Raw genomic sequence first — 20,899 nt, 5'->3', positions numbered from 1 at the left:
GAATTAATTAGAGCATTAATTCTCTCCTTATCGTCCTCAATTACCGTTTCAGATTTCCCCACCACTGCAGCAACTGATGGACTACCCTCCTCTGATGAAATTTTTCCAGTCGTTGCCACCTGACCATAGTACCTAGGCACCTTAATTTCTCTTCTTCCACCTGTCTGATATGGTGCCGCTCTCTCATACTGAAAACAAACCCATGATTTCTCCCCATTCTCTAGCTTGAACACCCTACCACGGAATGAAGGAAGAGTAATATCCACTGTGAAACGTTCCCGATTGAAGTTACCTCTATCATCATCTATGGATTCAGGTGACCTTCGTACCTCTCCAATGGTTTCCCAAATGCTTTCTGCAATATCATGAACCTGAACCAGAAACAATGCTTTATCAAAAACTAGATCTTTGAGTTTTGAAAACTCTTCAAATGTTTGCAAGACCACAAGGTGTTTGTCAAAACTCCATGGCTGATTTTTTATTATCCTTTCCACATCTGAACTATTGTTGAAAACAAAAAGCACCCTATGATCTCCCAGATTTCGAATTTTGTAACCATTCACCGACCTCCATCGCTGCTGAAACGTACGAACCACTGCCTCCACAATGAGATAGCATGAAGTTAAAAACTTCGCTACTATAATGTATTCCCCTGATTTATGAATTTTTGGGAGGACAAAACCAGCATGTTCTCTATCAGATAGAGATAATTCAGACAAATTTATTGTGAGGTCTTCCATGGTGAGTAGTGAAGAATAAAAAGAGAAGTAACACTGGGTAGAAGAGAAACAGGAGGAGTAAAAGTGTATCCCAAAACCCTCGAACAGAACAAACCAACAAACTCAAGAGGCACACTTGGTGACTCCAGAGGACATAGGAACAAATTAAACAGAGAAAAAACAAACTCTCCTTCAGAGAAGGGACAAAAACTTCTACTGCCTAAGAGAAGAGGGAAAAAACCCAACTTTCTTAGCGACAGAGAAACAGATAAAAACCTAACAGCCCACTTGCTTTTTTTAAATAGAGAGGGACTTTGAACTAACTTTATATATATATATATATATTGTATAACGATAGTTGGGGGAGGAGAGGGCATTTAAACTCTGGATTTATTAGAAAAATCAAGAGATGTCAACCAGATGAGTTACAAGACTCTTAACAAAATAACTACATAGTTAAAGATTAAAAAAATGCTATTAATCCTATGAAAAATACTTAATGTACAATACACTTAATGTACTTGTGTCACATTCATCATAAATACACAAATAAGTCTTAACATCACTATAAAAACCGCTTCAACAAGTTGAATGATGGTAAAATATGTCCTAAAGAAAAAGATGGAAAAATATGTACAAAACCTTGCATCACCCTTTTAAATTTAATATGGTAAAACACAGTTAACACCCTAAGGTTTGGGTTAATGCCAAATAGGTCCATGATTTTTCAAAATTGACCAACTCGGTTTCTAAACTCAATTTGGATCCTAAATCATTAATCATAGTTTTCCACTTTCTCATGGCGATTAGAAATCAAGTTGATCAGTGTCAAACCTAATTGGGATTAACCTTGTAGACGACTAAACTTCTAGTTCGAAATAAATCAAACAAGTAAAATAGTTGTACAAATGCGAATTTGTATTGATGATTGTATGGTACAATTCTCTGTAATTACAAAAGAGTGATCCTCTGATTCGATCTCCTTGCAAGACTTATTGATTTGGATTTGTGATGATGTGATTGTGACTTGAACACAAAATATCCTTCAATTTGGTTGAAGAATGGATTGAAGATTGCTAAAACAGAATTACAATGAATCTCTGGCTATGAGCTTGTTAGAAATTCTTTGTTCTTCGTGTTCTTCGTGTGTTCTTCGTGTTCTTGGATTTGTGGTGGAAGTTCTTCGGGGCTTTAGACGCTTGAATCCGTAGAGCTTCACTGATTTGTGCTTTGTTGGTGTTTTCGGACACTTTAGGCTTGATTCCCGCAAACTTTTGGATCTAGGCGGATGATTTGGATGATTTCTCTTCGAATGTTCTTCGTATTCGAAGGTGAAGTTCTTGAAGTTCTTGGAGGCTTTAGAGCTTGGTTCCTGCAGAGTTTCTGGACTTCTGAATCTTCTCTGATGCTGCTTGTGCTTCAAATGGCTCTTGGTGTCCTCCTAATGGCTTAGGAAGGCTTCTATTTATAGGAGTTTTGGGGTAGGTAAGCGACATGTGGCGGAGTCTGATTGGTGACACATGGCAGAGCTTGATTGGTCCGCTTATGTCATCGCCTGCACATGCTAGAATGATTGTGTCATCGCTTACACGTGCGAGGTTGCTTGTGTCATCGCTTACACGAGCTGATGCATGATTGGTTCTTGTATGACACTTGGCGAATTTCTGTTGGCTTCTGAATAGCAATAGTAAAACCTAGCAGTAGCATGTGGCGCTTTGTAATTGGCTGCATTTTGTGGACTTGGTAGTGTGATGTGTCAGCTTGTGATAGGTCGGAAATTTTCCTTCTCTACAAACCTAAACCCTACTTGTTAAGTGTATTGTACCCAATTTAACTTTATGTCTTTAAAAAAAAAAAAAAAAAAAAAACTGTGTGTGAATGTGTGTGTTTGGGCTCTTTTGAGGCCTGTTGCTTGAGCATTTCTTTGGGCCACATATAAAACCAAACCCAAATCCAATCCCCCATCTCCAAAAAAAAGAAAAATGAAGAAGCCATCAATGAAAAACGACATCGTTTACCTTGTCTGAAAGCCTCCCTGTACATGTCGAAGAAAATCTCCATCTATAACTATAAGCATCCCCTATTTTCTTCGTTCATCCGCTAAACACACAAAGTTCCAAACTTTCAAAGTGCCAATAAGGAAAATAAGATCCAAGTGAGTTACTGAGCTGAACATATATCACAAACATGTTCTACAGAGGGTAAGAAAGACCTTCACTTTAGCCTTTTTTCTTCAAATTTCTTGTCTTTTTACATATACCCTTGTACTTTCCTTTGATTTAGATTTGTCAAGTTCATATTTTGACAACTGGGTTTGTTAATTAACATCCTTAATCAATGTTTTTTTGCTTCTATTTATGTTATTAGTTCTGATTTTCTGTGTATCTGAAATTATATGTTTGTTTTTCTCAACTGGGTATCTGTTTGGTGCTGAAAATTTTGTAAAAGTAACAACTGCTTAATAATTCATTTAAAATTTTTTTATGAAAAAAAAAGTAATTAATATTTTGACAGTTTTTCTCATTTCCCATAAAAGTAATATTAAAACTTTCTTAAAGTAGATTATTAACGAGTGCCCGCATGACCCAAGTTTTTAACTACTGTAATATACCCATTGGGAAATTCTCTATTTTGGGTTCTGGGGTTGCTTTGTTTGGGTTTGAGGAAGGTTAATTAGAAAGAAATAAACCATTTAGGGACAAAGACTGGTCTTGTGTCCTCAAACAATGTCTATTTGTTTATTTTACTTCTGTTTTATTTGGGTTATTGGATTGTGGGGGTAAAGAGCAGGCTGTAAAACAATTCAAACTGTTCCAAACAACAATTATTCAAGCATCCTTCATAAGCTCTTGTGTGAAGGTGAACATGCTAAGCTTAGCACATATATTTGAGCTCAATGGTAAGCTTGAGTTTTGCTTGAATGCAATTTTTTTTTTTTTTGATTAGTGATTTTTAGCGCCAATGAGAGGGAGGAAAGGGAGATTCAAACTATTGACCTCCGCTTAACGGGGCGTGGTGCCACCGATTGTGTTACCCCTTGAGGTTAGAGTTTTGCTCGAACTCAATTCTAAACGTGAATGAGAACCTGAGGCATAATTCAACTCGACTTGTTTAGAGCATGGGAAAAAATGCTTAAACTCATAACAATGAAAATGGACTGTGTAAAATGTTATAATTAACCAGATAAATACCAAGAATTTTTCCTGGGTGAGGCGATAGATTCAGATGAAAAACAGGAAGATCTAGCAGAATTGATAACCATTTTTTTCTTCTTAAGATGGAAATTAAAACAATGCAAAGGTACTTAATAAAATTTCTTTGAAAAGGGCTACTTTAGTGTCAAAGTTTTGTTTGTTTTTGTTTTGCTTTCTTGTATTCAAGATATATTAAAAAAAAGAAGAAGGTATAATTGATGAAATTATACTGAAGGTGACGTGTTCTGATTGTTAAAAATGTTAGTTCTTTTATTTTACTTTATTTTATGGATAATTTAATAGTTATAAAGATGAGGGAGGGGGATTTGAAACCTAGACCTCTACGTTGGGAACACCATGAACTGCCAGTTGAGCTAAAGGGCTCTTGGCATAATTACTGTTTTAAGTTTCTATAAAGTAATTTCAGTTTGATTTACTTTAGGATAGTGCGGAATTATGTTGTTGAAACATACACATACTTATTATGTTTGTAATTATTGTGGTTCTTATGCATGCCACGAAGTGTAGATGAACTCATATTTGTTAAATAGTTTAAGTTCATCAAGATATTGCAGAGTCATTCTCCATGTCTAGATTTTTGGAGATTACTGTTTTTGACACCATGTATGTGTCAAAAGCTGAAAATCATGTTCATCTCTGCTGAAAATCATATCAAGAGGATTCCATGGTCTAGTGATCAGGACATTGGACTCTGAATCCAGTAACCCGAGTTCAAATCTCGGTGGAACCTAATATTAACCATTTCTTTACTTATCAAAAAAAAAAAATCATAGGATTAAAAAATTCAGTTATATTTGGAGTAAGCCAATGGTTTACAAACCAAAATGGCATCTCCCTCCAACAAATGTGGAAGGTGAGGTCATTGGTTCTATATCTATACCATGGTTTGTGGGTTTTGTTTGCCTCAAAACAGTTAATTTTGGGGGAACGCAATGCTTACACACCTCTTCAACTTTCTCTGGACAGTAGCTCTTTTCTTGAAGTCTTCATAATATGGAAAAAGACTAAGAATCTACTGAAGGATTGGTTTCGGTACTCAAAACATGATATGCTTTTATGTACTTTAATAGATGAATCTACCTAGATATTAATTGACATGGTTATATAAGTATAGATACTAGTACTAATACCCCAAAGAGCCTGCTAGATATTAAACCCTTTTAGCCTGTGCAACCCAAATAACCAAATCTTCAATAAGTAAATTTGTTACCTTCTATGACAAGATGTGAGGACATATTTTACTATTGACTTCAGTGCTCTATATGGCTAGTCTTTAGGTAGTAATACCATATTGCAAATTTGAAATTAGGTCTGTTATAAAAGGCCTATTTTTGGGGAAGGGAGGGGGGCAGTGATAAGAATGCACAATGACCCAGATGTATGTGAGTAGGGCGCACAATATTTTGTGGCATGCCAGAAAAAAGCTAAAATTGGAAATATGAGTTGGAGTGCAATATGGTGTATTGTGATAGACCCTTCCATATGAGTATTTATGAAGATTGGGATTGAATCAGATTTGATTTAGCTTATGTTTTCAAATATATCCATGACATTCAGCTGTTTCATCCTGTAAACTGTGATTTTTAGGTAGGTTTTGAAAATGGCCAAAATGCAAAAACACCCCCTTGGGTTTCAATTCTTCTTTATAACTCCTTGAGGTTTCCATTCTGCCAAATTGACCCCTAAGACTAACTTCTGTTAGCTCTTATGGAAAGAAATCATGTAGCCACTTTAAGAAGACTCACCAACTGATTCACATCACTGATCAAGGAATGGTCATGTGATTTTTTCGATCATAAGAGCTAACAAAAGTTAGTCCCAAGGGTCAATTTGGCTGGCATGGAAACCTTAGGGAGTTATAAGGAAAAAATGAAACCCCAGGGGTTGTTTTTGCATTTAGGCCTTTGAAAATTCAAGTCTCAATTTTTCTTAATTTATGAGAATGGTGTGGTTGGATAACCCTGAGAAGCACTCTATCTTGGTCAAGTTTTGCATCTTTTCTTTTCTCCTAGCTGTTGTCTAATAACATATTAATAACAGACCTAACTTCACATTCATATATTCTTTCCTTACTGAAGAGGTACTATAACTTATTTTTCTGGTGCACTAATCATAGATAATAAACAGTTGTATTAAACAAGAAAGAATTATACTTAGGGAACCAATGAAGTTTACCGCATACTGCATGTATAACCAAAGGTTCCTTAAAACAAATTACAAATATAATGAGACAATAAAATCATAAATCAGCCAGGAGCGTTGTAGCTCAACTAACACTTCTTGGTGTTTCTAACCAAGACGAATATGGTTCAAATTCCCCGCCCCCAACTATCAAATTATCCAAAAAAAAATTAAATAAAAAAAATCATAATTCGTTGGAAGTCTACTCACACCCAAAGACAGCAATAAAATATTCACCCAACAAATTGAGATTTGAATCTGTAGTTACCTTGTGGACTTTAAAAAGACGTTGAAACAGGTTTTCATGGTAACAGCGTAGATGACTAATATCTAGAGTATGGGCAAAGATAACAAAACTAGGAGAGGATGTGTGGATGATCACATTAATACAGTGGATATAAGCAAAGGGTAAGCCTAACTACTACGAATGCATGCAGTTAAGGTTTAGAAGTAACAACTACAAATGTAGCATCTTACACTGTCCTGTGGTTGCTTAGACCTCAACTTGCATAGAAGAGAGTGGTGTTAATTTAACTCTACTAAATTAGCATGGAGATACATACACACTCACTTGGAAACTCCATTGTCTAGATATTTAATCTATGCAGGGTGAGCTAGTAATTAGCTGGTGGCTGGGAAAACTCAAAATGGCTGACTTTAGTGAAGAGTGGTCATGGGTTTAGATAAAGTTCAAACTGTAGGCTTTAGCTGGTTCTCAGGAAGATCAGGCAATAGAAAGGAAAACGCTTGCTTGGGTGAAGCCTAAATAATTGAATATTTTCTATGAGCATTCCCCAGCTCCCCCCCAACAAATTATCAGGGGACACATGGATGTCTTGTGGGATATTAAGATTGCCTCAAGATTTCTTGTCGAGTTTATGTACCAAGCCACCATCATCATTGGGTTAAATATAGAATATGTGTAGTTATTAATGCAAATGATTGTGAAAAATTGAAATAGCAGCTTCTAATAAATCCTAAATTTGAACTTATATACTATCAGTCCTGATGTCTAATATATTTTCTTTTAAGTTCCCATTCCAGATGATGCATTTTTATGTATGAGTATTTTTTTTTTACTTTTTTATTTTTATAGATGCTCAAAGAATAACTAAAATTAGAAACAGTTTGTAATGCAGTTGAATGGTTTTATTTTTATTTTTTGTTTATTTAACTCACACCCATTAGGATTAGAACCTGCAGCCTCTTACCATTACCCTGTTTTCATGGGGCTGCAAGTTCCATTATCGCCTATTGGCGATACAGTTGAATAAAGTAATGTTAATTTGTTTGTAGTTTTTACGTGGACTATTGAAACATTGACTTCTGTTGTCTACATGGATGTTGGAAACAGCAGTAAATTTATTGATGGTGGTGATGGGCGTGAAATGGGCGCGAAACGTCAACGGGTTGTTGATCAGGGACCTTCATTCTATGGGACTTCCCCTGCTTCAAGTTTTATGTATAATCCAGCTCCTTATACGGCCTATGTTAACCAACCTCCACCTTTCCCTGTTGTCCGAGTACGTGGTCTTCCATTTGATTGCACGGAAACTGATGTGGCTGAGTTCTTCCATGGTCTGGACATAGTTGATATTCTTTTTGTCCATAACAATGGCAAGTTCTCTGGGGAAGCATTTTGTGTTTTGGGGTATCCTCTCCAAGTTGATTTTGCCCTTCAAAGGAATAGGCAGAACTTGGGCAGGAGATACATTGAGGTTTTCAGAAGTAAGAGGCAGGAGTACTATAAAGCGATAGCAAGGGAGGTTTCAGATGCTCGTGGTGGTTCACCACACCGAAGGGCCCCGAGGGCTAAATCTTATGATGAGGCAAAGGACTCAGCTGAACACACTGGGGTATTGCGGTTGAGGGGATTGCCATTTTCTGCTGGAAAGGATGACATAATGGAGTTCTTTAAAGATTTTGTGTTGTCAGAAGATGCAATTAATATCACATTGAACTCGGAGGGGAGGCCTACAGGGGAAGCATTTGTGGAGTTTGCAAGTGCAGAAGATTCGAAAGCAGCAATGGTTAAAGATAGGATGACGCTTGGGAGTCGATATATAGAACTGTTTCCATCCTCGAACGAAGAGTTGGAAGAAGCAGTCTCTAGAGGGCGGTGACTTCTTATTGTGCCTTTTTCTTTAATTTGCTACTTTGTACTTTTATTATCTTAAGGTTGTCTTACTTTCTATGAATTTTGCTTTACTAGTTTTCACTTTTTTAGGTCAAAACATAACTTACCATTGTTGTTTGAGAAAATTATTTTCAAATTATGTTTGGAATTAATTATAAGAAGTTATGCGTACTTAGATTGTATCATCTATTTCAGTTGTGCTTGTTGACTAGTTTTTGAGAATGGCCTGGCAAATTGGTGGATTGACTTGAAATGCACTATACTCAAATTGTTATTGAATTTCTGAGAGCTTTGCAAGGACTTGCTTACTATATGTCTACCAATTGGTTTAGCCATGAGATGGATTTGCTATCTATGTTCAGGTTCTTTTAATTTTTATTTAGGAAGAAGGGCTTATTAACCTTGGCCCTTTGACATTGTTTATTTGTGCATCATGTGAATGTTTAAAATGAGTTTAAGGAGCTGCTTGTTGCCTCAACTAATGGTTCTGATGTATGCAATGACATTGTTAAGCTGATTTGTCTTTTATTGTTTGCACAAAGCAGAATTTAACCATGTGCTTTTTTGCTCAACCTGGCTAGAGAAAATATGGAAGGGAAAAGTTTACCTCCAAACCGGTTTGAAGGAAAATTCCTTCAGCCCACCACGGGGCGATTGATAAAACCATTCAAATATACTTTTAGTTACATGATTTATTTAATGGATCATGTGATTTGTTGAAATAATATACCTCTTGATGATTTTATGAATTGCCACGCAATGGGTCAATGGAAATTCTTTTGAGGAAAACTGTCTAATGCGGAATGCAGAAATCTTTTATTCTGAAATCTGACTCTGTTACCATGCTTTCAATTTGAAGTCTATGGAACAAACTGTAAGCCCTTCTCTTTTTGACATCTTAAGACTGCAGGGCCAAACTCTGTTACTTTTTTCTGGAAATGCATTTTGCAGTCACAGTTCATACATTCCTGTCATGCATAACCTGATTTGCTTCATAATAGTTTCATCCGAACTTAATTTCATGGCTCACAAGAGGAAGACTATAAATATATATTTCATTTTACATTGGTATCCATAATAGTAATTATGGATATTTGACATTTAATAGCTGGGAATTATTATATTCCTCCCATTATAAAAGTATATTTTGCTGAACTCAGCTGTTCAGCATCTCTTTCAAGCTTGTTTATTATTCTGAAAAGGTTAGCTATATTAAATTCAGTGCTAATTTAAATTAGGTTGGCTAGGGAACGCTGAAGTTGCATAAAATAATGTTGTGCCTTCTATCATCAACCAGGCTCTAAATATCGATGAGTGGCAATAGTTCAATATTGATTGGAACCAATCCATATGCTCCCATCCCAACATGATGAGATTCTGTCAGAAGCGTACAAGTATTGTTTTGTGCCTTTAAATAAGTGTTATGTGATAACTTCAAATTGCTCAACGAGGATGAGGTGCCTTTGTGCACTCGTTAAAATAAAATTTTATAATGTAGTCGATCTATTTTTTATAAAGAATCTAGTTGCTTTTAGTTTCACGGTCATATTTTTTTTTTACTTTTGTTATTTTTCAATATTAGTAGGATCTTTTGAAAGCATCCTCCATCTAAATAGTCTAATAGCAAGTAAATAAGACCTTCTAAACGCGTGTTATATATATAAACACTTTTTTTTAGGGCAATAATATACACATTAACTTAAGTGATAAGCTTGTAAGCAATATATACAGGTTTTCAGTTTTAACCAACCATTATTTCTCTGGTCTAAGATTCAGAGGTTTCTATGTCTTTGAACTTGTAAAATCAATTACTCCTCAGCCAAACTGAAATGAAGCAGCATTGAATTTTAATTCAAGTGGCATCATAAATTGTGGGTTTAAGATTCACTGCACGCACATATAACATACAAATAATAATAATAATAATTTTTTTTTTAAGATATTAGACAAATTTAAACATGGGCGGTTCAACTCAGCTTAAGTCCAATTGTTAAAAAAAGAAAACTCAAATTAGGTCCATTAAGCTGATACCGCATGATAATATTATCACCTGACATTTATTTTTTTTAAAAAAGGACAAGAAAAAAACAAAATAAAATCTGAGATTTTAGGTCCATTGACCTATGTTTATCCAACCCATCTCAAATAAATAAGTAATAGTACAGTACTATGACTTTAAAGTCATATGTTATTTGTCAACTTGTGGATTACCGAGCCACGTGCAAAAATAGTGAAACCCCTTGGAATCCCATGAAGGAAAGTTTTTAAAACAAAAGGTTAATAAAAGAAGAGAAAAACAAGGATATCAGAACCAAAACCCATACAATTAATTAATTAATTAATTAAATAAATATATCTGACCCGGTGAAACTTAGAAATAGGCTATAGGACTCTAGCGGCAGATAGCACACTCAAGTGTCCTGTGTCCTTTCACTGTCTTTTAGTTTTGTTTGTCTTCACTATTGTTAGCCTGCTAAAGCATCTTCAATAGCATCTTTTTATTCTTTCATCTTTCTTTCTTTTCTTTTTTTTTTTTTTTTCTTTTTTCTAATAAGAAAATTTTCATCTAAATTTTATTTAGAACTCCATTTTTAAAATTTAAATCAAGTGTTAAAAATTGAATAGAAAAAAAATATTTTAATAAGAAAATTTTCATCTAGATTTTTTTTAGAAATCTTTTTAAAATTTAAATCAAGTGTTAAAATGGAATTGTAAATAAACTTATGAGAATCTTAACTAAATATATTATCTGTTCCTCGGGCAGCAGGCAGTCCTGCCCTCATTCTTCCTAATCTATATAATCCCTAGAATGCACATAAAAATTTGAAATTTATATATATATATATATATTTAAAATTTAAAACAATAAACTTAATCACTTTAATCATAAACAAAAAATTTGAACTCTCTCTCTCTCCTTCTTTTTGGCTTTTTGTTAAGGGCAGCGGGCAGACCTGACCAAATTACCACTAACACTAAGCAATGCAATAAACCCTAACATAAAAGTGTGAAATCTAGGGTTAAAAAAGAGAGGGGAAATCAATAGGAAATATCTTAATCACTTTTAACTCTCTCTAGGGCACAGGGCAAGTAAAACCCATAATTATTCCTCATCAATTGTAATCCCTAGGAAGTAGGAATTGCACAGAAATTTGAACTATCTCTCTCCCTCTCTCTCTCTAGCCTCTCTAGGTATTGCTTAGGTCAGCGGGCAGACCTGCCCAGATTATCCCTCATAAATATAAGGCCTAAACAAAGCACTCATCAACTCTGAAAATGTACATAAAAATTTGAAATTTATATATATATATATATATTTAAAATTTAAAACAATAAACTTAATCACTTTAATCATAAACAAAAAATTTGAACTCTCTCTCTCTCCTTCTTTTTGGCTTTTTGTTAAGGGCAGCGGGCAGACCTGACCAAATTACCACTAACACTAAGCAATGCAATAAACCCTAACATAAAAGTGTGAAATCTAGGGTTAAAAAAGAGAGGGGAAATCAATAGGAAATATCTTAATCACTTTTAACTCTCTCTAGGGCACAGGGCAAGTAAAACCCATAATTATTCCTCATCAATTGTAATCCCTAGGAAGTAGGAATTGCACAGAAATTTGAACTATCTCTCTCCCTCTCTCTCTCTAGCCTCTCTAGGTATTGCTTAGGTCAGCGGGCAGACCTGCCCAGATTATCCCTCATAAATATAAGGCCTAAACAAAGCACTCATCAACTCTGAAAATGAAATCTCTATCTCTCTCTCTCTCTAACTCCCATTTCCCTTTTAGGGTTTAATTAGGGTTTCTCTGGGCTTATACTGAAGTGGGTCATTGCCTCTTAGTTGTTATTTTCCTTAAACTCTAGTAGGGTTTTTGTTGGATTTCTGAAAGATTGATGCTAGTCATGACTTTATCAAGGTTTAGGTAGAGTGGTGATGGTCTTAATTAATAGTTTACATTAGTACCAGTCCTAGTAGCTAGTGCTATCTTTTGTTGGCTCCAAGGTTCAAGATTCATCATGTACATGAATCTGTTATGAGTGTATCTTCATAAAAATTTCTGGGTTAGGAACTTCAAAAGTGCAACATCTATAGTGGGGTTTTTGTTTCAAGTAGTTTTGAGCTTGAAAAGTTTTGGTTCGAAAGGGGTGGTTAGTGGTTACTTCACTTTTGTTTTTCACTACTTTCCAGTCAAAAATAGTGGCTTTATAGTACTCCAATAGGGTTTTCTCTAGTGCAAGTTTTGTGTTTTCTTAGCAATCTTATTCCTAGAAAACTTGGTAAAGGTTTTTAGCTTACTACTCTTTCCGGCTTCAGTACAATTCTTCTTTGTACTTAGCAAAAGCTTCATCATTTTGTTTCAAATGGCTCCATCTGGTAGTACAACAACAACAAGAAGAAGACCAACAAGAAAGCCAAGAAGAAAATATTTCAAGAAGAAGCTTGTACAGCCCAAGAATCAAAGAGCATCAAGGAGTTTGCCTTCTAACTCTTCCACCACCACAAGCTTCAATTCAAAGATTGGTGAGTTAACTTCTGAGGGTGTTGAAGTTGAACTCACTTCAAGTGGCTGCTCTACACCAAAAGCTCAGAGATTCAAAATACCAGAGATTTTAACATGCCCACCAGCACCCAAGAAGCAAAGGGTAGTTTCAAATTGCTCACTGCAAAGGTCTCCAATCGCATTCTTTGCTCCTCCAGACTTAGAGCTCTTCTTCTTCTTTGCACTAAGAGATATTTCGGTTTGACATGTGTGTTTATAGAATATAAAGATCATTCCACTAATTTAAGAGATGGTTTTTGTGAAGTTCTTTTAGTTTTAATCTGTGTTTTTTTTTTCCTTTTGATTATTGAAGTATAGTGTGAGAATTTGGGATTTTGATTGGGTGATCTTAGGAAGCAGTTGTTAGCTTTAATTTCCCTTTGCTACTATTTTAGTTGTTTTTTCAAATTGTAGGGTATACTAATCACTAAATTTAGCTGGTGTTGTCCAACTAAATTTAGCCTTTATGTCTACTTTCCTTTTATTTATTTATTTTTTTTCTCTTTTTTTTCTTCTTCTTATAATGTATTGCTGACTCTATATAGTTTGGTGAGTGAAATGTAATGGGTGGATTTGAGGTAAATTTGTGAGTGTGTTTAGCTTGCAATTATATCAGCTTTTGTTTGTCAAGTCAACCTGAGAAAGTAAAGGCATAACCTTTCTTTATTATCATTCTCTTCTTCAATTTGCACTGTAGTGTTTTTGGATTAGTTTTCATGTATGAGCTTATTAACTTATTTGTTTATGCATAATTTTTTAAGATCTTACTTTTCAAGAGTAATCGTTAGTACCGAAAAGTGGATAAAATAAACTCGTTTACGACCCTTCACAAAAAAAAAATGTACAATTAACATATTCTTGAGGATTTAAGGTGATATCTGTTATCCTTTGTCTACCCAATGACCTGTTTGATCCCTTTGGAAGTCATTTATACTTTATTTATATTAACAAATATTGACTGCTCTTAAGTTGGACAATAGTTTCAATTTTATCCATTATGTTAGATGTATTCGAATCCATAGGTTAAAGCATGTTGTATAGCCTAAACATGTACTTGCAGGAGTTAAGAATATAGATAAAGTTACCAATAGATATTCTCTAATATGTGTAGTTCTGTACACTTTTTTTTTTTTTTCCTGGGCATATTTAGTTTTGTACAGTTGAATCAAATTCAATTTGCTCTATTTTTTTCACATTAATGATGTGAGGAGCCTATAAAACACCCCTAATCATTGCATTGACAGCACTAATGTTTGTCTAAGATAATTAATTAAATTCAATTAGTGACTTATATTTGTCAAACCAAGGGCCCCCTTAAACAGTTGATAATCAACTCCAAATTTTGATGTGAAAGCACAGTTTCTCTCCTGCCCAAAAAAAAGACTTCCAGAAAAGTTCTTAATTCCTTATAGGTTCCCCCACATTGAATGCTACTTGCAGTTAAAATTCTCTTGGAATTTTGGCCACAAGACAAACTTTTTAGTGTAATTTTGCAAAGACACAGCTTTTTTAGTAGTAAATATTAGAGTTTTGTTTAACTTTTCCTTGCCGAGTGGGAACACAAAAGTGACTGGGGGTGTTTTGTGTTTTTTTATGCGTATTGTTTGAGGTGAGATCATGTTGTCAGATCTGCGAGTGTCTGTGTGTCTGAGCTGAGCCCTGCATCTTAAGAGAATCCAATGAGAAACTCTCGTGCGGGTTGCGATCATTGTCACATTAGAGAATCTCAAGAAATTTCTCATCATTTTTTTTTCTCTCAGACTTTAATACTTTGTACCCCATTCAATATACTAGTAATTAATTTTGTGAAATTTATTGGGGCACTCGTGTGTTATGGATGGACCATTAGATACTCCTCAATTATTTCTTTCACCATTTGTATTTTGTTGGTCAGAATCAAATACATGCCCATATGTGCGTAGTCTGCCATTTCCCACATCCTTTATAGATTTATATGGAGAAATCTTGTAAAGGTAACACCAAGATGGTGGTTAAGATTTTTAGACTTAATAATGTCACAGGCCTAATTCATTTCTCACAACAGTTGAATTGACGAATTTTTATTAATTCTAATTTGGATTCACCGTTGACATCATTTTATCATTTACTATTCACAACTTGTCACTTTAATAATTGTGAAGTATTTTGTGAATAAGAAAATTTGCCTCCAAACTAGTTTAAAGCTATCTTTACCAACTCATTTCGTCACGATTTATAAAACTATCCATATATATTATTTAAATAAGTTGCATGTCATATGACTAAAATTACATATAGATAGTTCACATAGTTGATTAAAGGGAGAGATAGTTCCAAACTAGTTGGTTTAAAGTTTTTTTTTTTTTTTTGGGTGAAAATTATTGTGACATCTAAATTTATTGTATAAGTTTTGAACCTAAAAACTCATGAATCTCACGAGACTTTAAGAATTATTACCGACCTCTTTAAGTTTATTTTTTTATTACTTAATAAAAAGAAAAAGAAAATAACATCAGCTGGACTTTCACACACCCATCCAAACCCTGTTTTGTCCTTATCAGTTGTCAGCTTGAACACGAACTAAAAGTTTAAGACATTTGAGAACGAGCTTTATTTCATCGTTACATGCATGTCTGTGAGTCTTATATTAATAATACTGGTTGGCCACAGACAAGATTGATTGAAGGATTCTAGCATGAAATTCAATTAATTTTCTGCCGAATGACAATCATAACCATAATTTTTACAAAATCTTCTACATACCCTTCACAATTTCACAATCAGCTGAATTAGCTCATACTTACATAAACCCTTAAGTCTATTGTAGTTGGTCTAGTTACAATTCCGACATTCTTAAAATCTTTTACAATTATGAGTTAGAAGTTAGAACACAATATACTACTTTTTTATATATTCCTCGGATTCCATGTTATTAGTGGAGTTTTCATTCTTAATTCTTTCTTTTTATCCATTCAATTATGTTCTTTTAGGAAACAAAGCACTATATAATTTGTCTGTAACGTTCGGTCCGGGCCAAAAATAACCTTTTTTTGGCCAAACTATGTGTGTTTTTCACATTAGGAGTGCGATAATCCACTAGTCCTAACATAATGAATTGACTTAAAAAGGGACATTAGTGGTGGGTAAAGCAAATAGCTTGAATATCTCAATGTGTTGAGAGCTTTTGGAATATAAAATTGCGGAAAGAATATGTGAAGGACAGTTTGCATCATTAGGAGTCCTATCTTCTAAGATGATGGGTTTCCCTTTCACTTAAGAGAAATTTTTTTTTTTTTTTTTTTTCACAATACTGTGGGCCCTTCTTTGTTGGGCATGATTATATCTTCATGTGCATATTTAAAACCAGGTTAATTTCATGGACATTTCCTTCTTGAACATGTTTATAATCTTGCAGACACAACGTTTTTGTTTTGTTCATGCCTCCATATGTGTATGTGCAAAATGTACATAAAAGGAGAAATAGTATTATTACTATTATTTTTTTTAAAATAAAGTTTCAACTTATGGTATCTGTTTCTGGTGATTGTGTTATTTATTATCAAACCAAGACATCAATCGATTTTTGATGTAAATGGGGATTAAACATCAGATCTTTTATTCAACTATTGAAAACTTTATCAATTGAGCTAATTGAAATTCATGAAAAAGTAGTATTTAATTTGGTTACAAAGCTATGGTGATGTTATATATACACCCAATTTGCAAAATCTACAAAATCTTTGTCCACGCCTCAATTTATGGCCTTAGCAACTAAGCACTGTCGGCCGTTTCCCATGCAAGATCTTGTTTACTGATACATGGCTTTCATTAAAATAGATAAAGAGAGAAATCATTCAAGGAGCCCTATCTATTATATATGACATTGTTACTATTTTCCTGTTTACTTATTAGTAGCATCTTGATTTTAGTTAATTATTTTATCCTAGCTTAGTTTCAGTCAAAAAAATGATTAGTACCTCGCTAGCTTAGAGTGGCAATTTCATCCAAACCTATCCTATTCTAGCAAGTTTTTTTACAGTCCCGAAGAAGTGTAGGATGGGGATGGATTTTGGTCATAAACTTACCATTATGAGTTTATGACTATTAGAAAATTTAAAATTTATTTTAATTGGAATGTTTGATATATTGGGATTTTGTGTTAGAGCTTACTTTGCCTTATTGTCATCCCAAAGAGAGAGTTTTATACAAAGATTTTAATTTTTACACATAGTTTAATAATTTTAACAAAACTTAAACTACTTAATAATCTTATATTGGATCAATATTTTATTTAGCTCATCGGTTAAATAATATTTATAATTGTGTGTATGTCTGAAATCTCATATTTTAAAAATATAAAATACTAAAATTTAGAACAACTTATAAATAAAATGAGATATAAACAGAAATGCAATCATAATACTATGATTCTATTGCTATATATAACTTTTTGTTTTGGAAAAGGATATTGTTATACAGTAACTTAGAAAGACATAATAATATTAGAGAAAGTTATCTTCACATGATACCCTTTTTCTTGTGAAAAAATATTTTCTAACAAATTATTCTCTCTAAATTTGTTTTTTCCTCTTTCGGTAGGATATTTTAAAAAATGGTATGAACTAAGCTACGTCATGTCTATCTTTTACAGCACATTCGAGATTGACAAGATTCGAGTTAATCCGTGTAGCTTATTTAGTATTAATTAACTTTGTATTTTAGCAAAAAATTAAGGATTTAGATCCTCTAGATTTTCTAGGGTATTCTATTAGTAGATTTTCTTAAATCTTAACCACTCTTTAATGATTTGATGTCAAGATTTTGCCATATCAGCATTTCAATAACAATATTCTTAAAATAATAAAATAATGTTGTAAACAAAACAATTAAGATTATTGTTAGTGGAATGCTGACATGGCAGAATTTTGACCATCAAATCATTAAAGAGTGGTTAAGATTTAAAGAAATCTATTTAGTAGAGTACCCTAAGAAATCTAGAGGATCTAAATCCAAAAATTAAAACAATGAGGTACTTATTTATTGAGAGATGCTACGTCTACAACAATTTTACAACAAATCACAGGTAGTTAGATGTTATTGGTTCAAATTTGAAATTAACATTAAGATTACTTTTTTGCCCCAACTATAACAACTAATAACAACCTGCCACTTAGGATTTGTTGTAAAAATGTTATAAACATATCATTTCTTTTATTTATTAAGAATTTTACTTTCGTATACCTTTAAGGCATATATTAGTAAACCATTTTAGAAATTTTTTTATGGAAAGATGAAAAAATTACAAACTTTTTTTTTTACAATTTTTTCAATTTTTCATAAAAAATTTCTTAAAATAGATAATTAATGTGTGCCGTAAAAACTAAGGACATACGTTAATCGGACCCATTTATTTAATATTTAACTTCTTTTACTAAGAGAGAACATGGATACCTTCACCTTCATGAAAACTTTTTTACTATTTTAGGGTGTGTGTAACGAGAGAGAGAGAGAGAAGCAAGAAGAAACATTGGAATGAGGAATGAATATGATATAGAATAGAAATGAATTGAGTGGCCCTTTAAATTAATTAATATTTTACTATAAGAAATTGCATATGGATTGGTGTCTCTTCCCTAAAGTAAAGAGCTTCTTTTTCAATTCCAATGATGCAATATCTTATCAAACACGGACTTAATTTACTTTGATTTGTTAAAGTAAATTTATTAAGATCATCGACTTGGCTAACTTTTCTAGAATCCGAGGTTGCCCCACTTCTTTCACAAAAGGATGCTTAGCTTCTTTAATTACCTTTTGGGTCAAACTAGTTAACCACAGTAATTAATTTGGACTACCCTCTGGGCTCTATCATTAATTTTGATTGTTTGATTTATATGATGTACTAATTTTTTTTTATGTGTTAGGGAATTATTTTGAAATTTACAAGGTATTAGTCTTTGACACCTAGTTCACCAGAGAAAAAAGAAGAAGATGAATGATAATAATAATGATTTGCTTCTTTCTTCGATAAAATCATTCATGAACCTAAGTTGTTGTGTGGAACTTGAATCCCACGTGTAAAACTTTCATGCATAACTCATCTTTAATTATTATATATATATATATATACATATATATTAACTCATCTTTAATTAAAATTTAACATTTGTCTTATTGTTGCCTCCTACACTTGACATTTAAAGGGAGCTCTAATAGATCCAACCAATGATGTAGGTCGATCCATAGCAAAATAACAAGATTCCTCTATTATTTTTTGCCTAAAAAATAATAACAATAATGATAATGATAATATTTTTTATTTTTATTATTATTTTGTGGCCTGAGGGTAGCATTTATTTATTTTTGCTAAGTAAAACGACAGAACTGGGAGAAGCATATATATTAAAAGGTTTTAACTAAAGTCTAAAGAGGAATCCAAGGCTTTGCTTTAAAGAGGTACGTTAATGCTTAAAACTTAAAAAGGTTCATAATTATCCTATTATTTCAGATCAATTGTGGTTGTAAGCCCTAAAGATTCTCCTCGTGGGCTGGGCTGTGGAACATACTGATTATTGGGCTGTTGATGCTAAAAGATCCTATACCTTTTTCTTTTCTTTATCTTTTCCTTTTTCTTGTAACCTTTTAATTTTTTTTTTTTTTTTTGGGTTCATTTTTAGTGTTTTGAAGGTTCCTTATGAATGGTTACAAAAATCAAACGCTAGGATATAATTTTCTTCAATTATCACTTACTTTTTATTATTGATTCATGACATTTAAGGGGTTTATATATGCCAAGTAATAAGAGCTATATATGTTAATCTATTGTAAAATTATTGCCAAAAAAAAAGTAAACTAATTTTGATACCCTGAATAATAATCCTTGGTGAATATAATCCACATGCTAAAATTCTTCAATTAATTGATACATAGGGAAGAATGACTTTTAGCCAGTTGACCATTTGTAGTTTTGTTTGTTTGGATTTGATAACATTGGAATCAAAAGAGATATAGAATATCTTTAAAATAGGCAATTCCATCTTCATGTATGTATAACCAAGTTCAAAACTTCATGCGTAATTCATCTTTGTGACCCAAAGAAAGAATAGAAAGGGGGGGGGGGGGGGAACCATTCTCATAATCAGAGTGTACTAGATATGTATACTCTTTCCTTTAACCAGTTTGGATCTCTCTCTCTCTCTCTCTCTCTCTCTCTCTCTTTTTTTTTTTTTCTCCCTCCCTACTTTTGGTTGTAATTTTAAATTTTACAAATTTCATTGCACAATCTTTGTCTTCAAATCAAAACAAGTATCATTAGAATTTTAACTTTTAAGTTTATGGATGACTAATTAAAAGTAAAGCACAAATATTAAAAAGGTATGTACATTTAGCTCAATTGGTAAAGTATTTTATTCTTAAATAGAAGATTGACTCAAGTTCAAGTCTCGCATATACATACAAAACTAATTTGTCTTTTTTCTTAAAATAAAAAGCAATCATCATCGTGTAGATGCCATATGTTAAATTTATGGTATCTATAAATAAAGAATTAAATAGATGTTGTAATAAATTAAGATAAAACCATATCATGTCTCATCTTTCATATACAATCATTAGAATTTAAAAAGAAAAACAAGGACAATACATTCAAAGAATGGTGAGGGCACATTGCCACAAAAAGGATTCCCTCTATTTGCTTTGAGATAGAGATGAGCTAATTTCACATTAAAGATCTAGTAGTCAAAAAATATAAAAGTAAACAAAGTGTCGTGTATATTAAAATTGGTTATTATTTCTTATTTGGCAGAATTAAATTTTAAATGATATCACACTATTTACACCCTTAAGTTTATGAAAACTAAATCTTCATGCAAATCTTCTTCTTTCACATAAGATGAGGATATTTTTTTTCTTTTCTTTTTTTGTTTCTTCTAATTTAGGTCCCTACTCACTAGTTTTGATAGTTTCTACTAATCATTCTCATCTGCCTTTGGGACCAAATTAAAGCTCTTTCGTTCAAAATTACATATATCCACGTGCATGCCTGCATGGTAAAATCCCATATCAATAGTCAATACAAAGGATAGTCTTCTCTTAAGACTAATCTGAAATCACTAAAGTTAAAATCATT

General features: G+C 33.0%; 2 protein-coding genes and 1 non-coding gene across 4 annotated transcripts; all 3 read left to right on the top strand.

Annotated features, from left to right (window-relative positions):
- Positions 1–2,747: 2,747 nt before the first annotated feature.
- On the top strand, positions 2,748–8,423 carry LOC112033835 (uncharacterized). 2 transcript variants are annotated; one of them, XM_024066600.2, is made up of 2 exons: positions 2,748–2,920; positions 7,470–8,423. In XM_024066600.2, the coding sequence occupies exons 1-2, from the start codon at positions 2,907–2,909 to the stop codon at positions 8,236–8,238; spliced, it is 783 nt and encodes a 260-aa protein (XP_023922368.1). In that variant the 5' UTR covers positions 2,748–2,906; the 3' UTR covers positions 8,239–8,423. The 2 variants fall into 2 exon arrangements, with proteins under 2 accessions (XP_023922368.1, XP_023922369.1); XM_024066601.2 differs by having other exon boundaries at positions 2,751–2,920; positions 7,473–8,423.
- TRNAQ-CUG (transfer RNA glutamine (anticodon CUG)) lies at positions 4,592–4,664 on the top strand. The gene has a single exon. It is a non-coding gene; the product is annotated as a tRNA-Gln (tRNA).
- Positions 8,424–12,616: 4,193 nt separating the features above from the next.
- LOC136062677 (cyclin-dependent protein kinase inhibitor SMR9-like) lies at positions 12,617–13,000 on the top strand. The gene has a single exon (XM_065762020.1). The coding sequence runs from the start codon at positions 12,617–12,619 to the stop codon at positions 12,998–13,000; it is 384 nt and encodes a 127-aa protein (XP_065618092.1).
- Positions 13,001–20,899: the final 7,899 nt, after the last annotated feature.

The sequence above is a fragment of the Quercus suber genome, unplaced genomic scaffold (assembly GCF_002906115.3).
Source record: "Quercus suber isolate HL8 unplaced genomic scaffold, Cork oak 2.0 scaffold_439, whole genome shotgun sequence".
NCBI classification, from domain to species: Eukaryota; Viridiplantae; Streptophyta; class Magnoliopsida; order Fagales; family Fagaceae; genus Quercus; species Quercus suber.
This window is presented reverse-complemented; position numbering and strand designations above follow the sequence as displayed.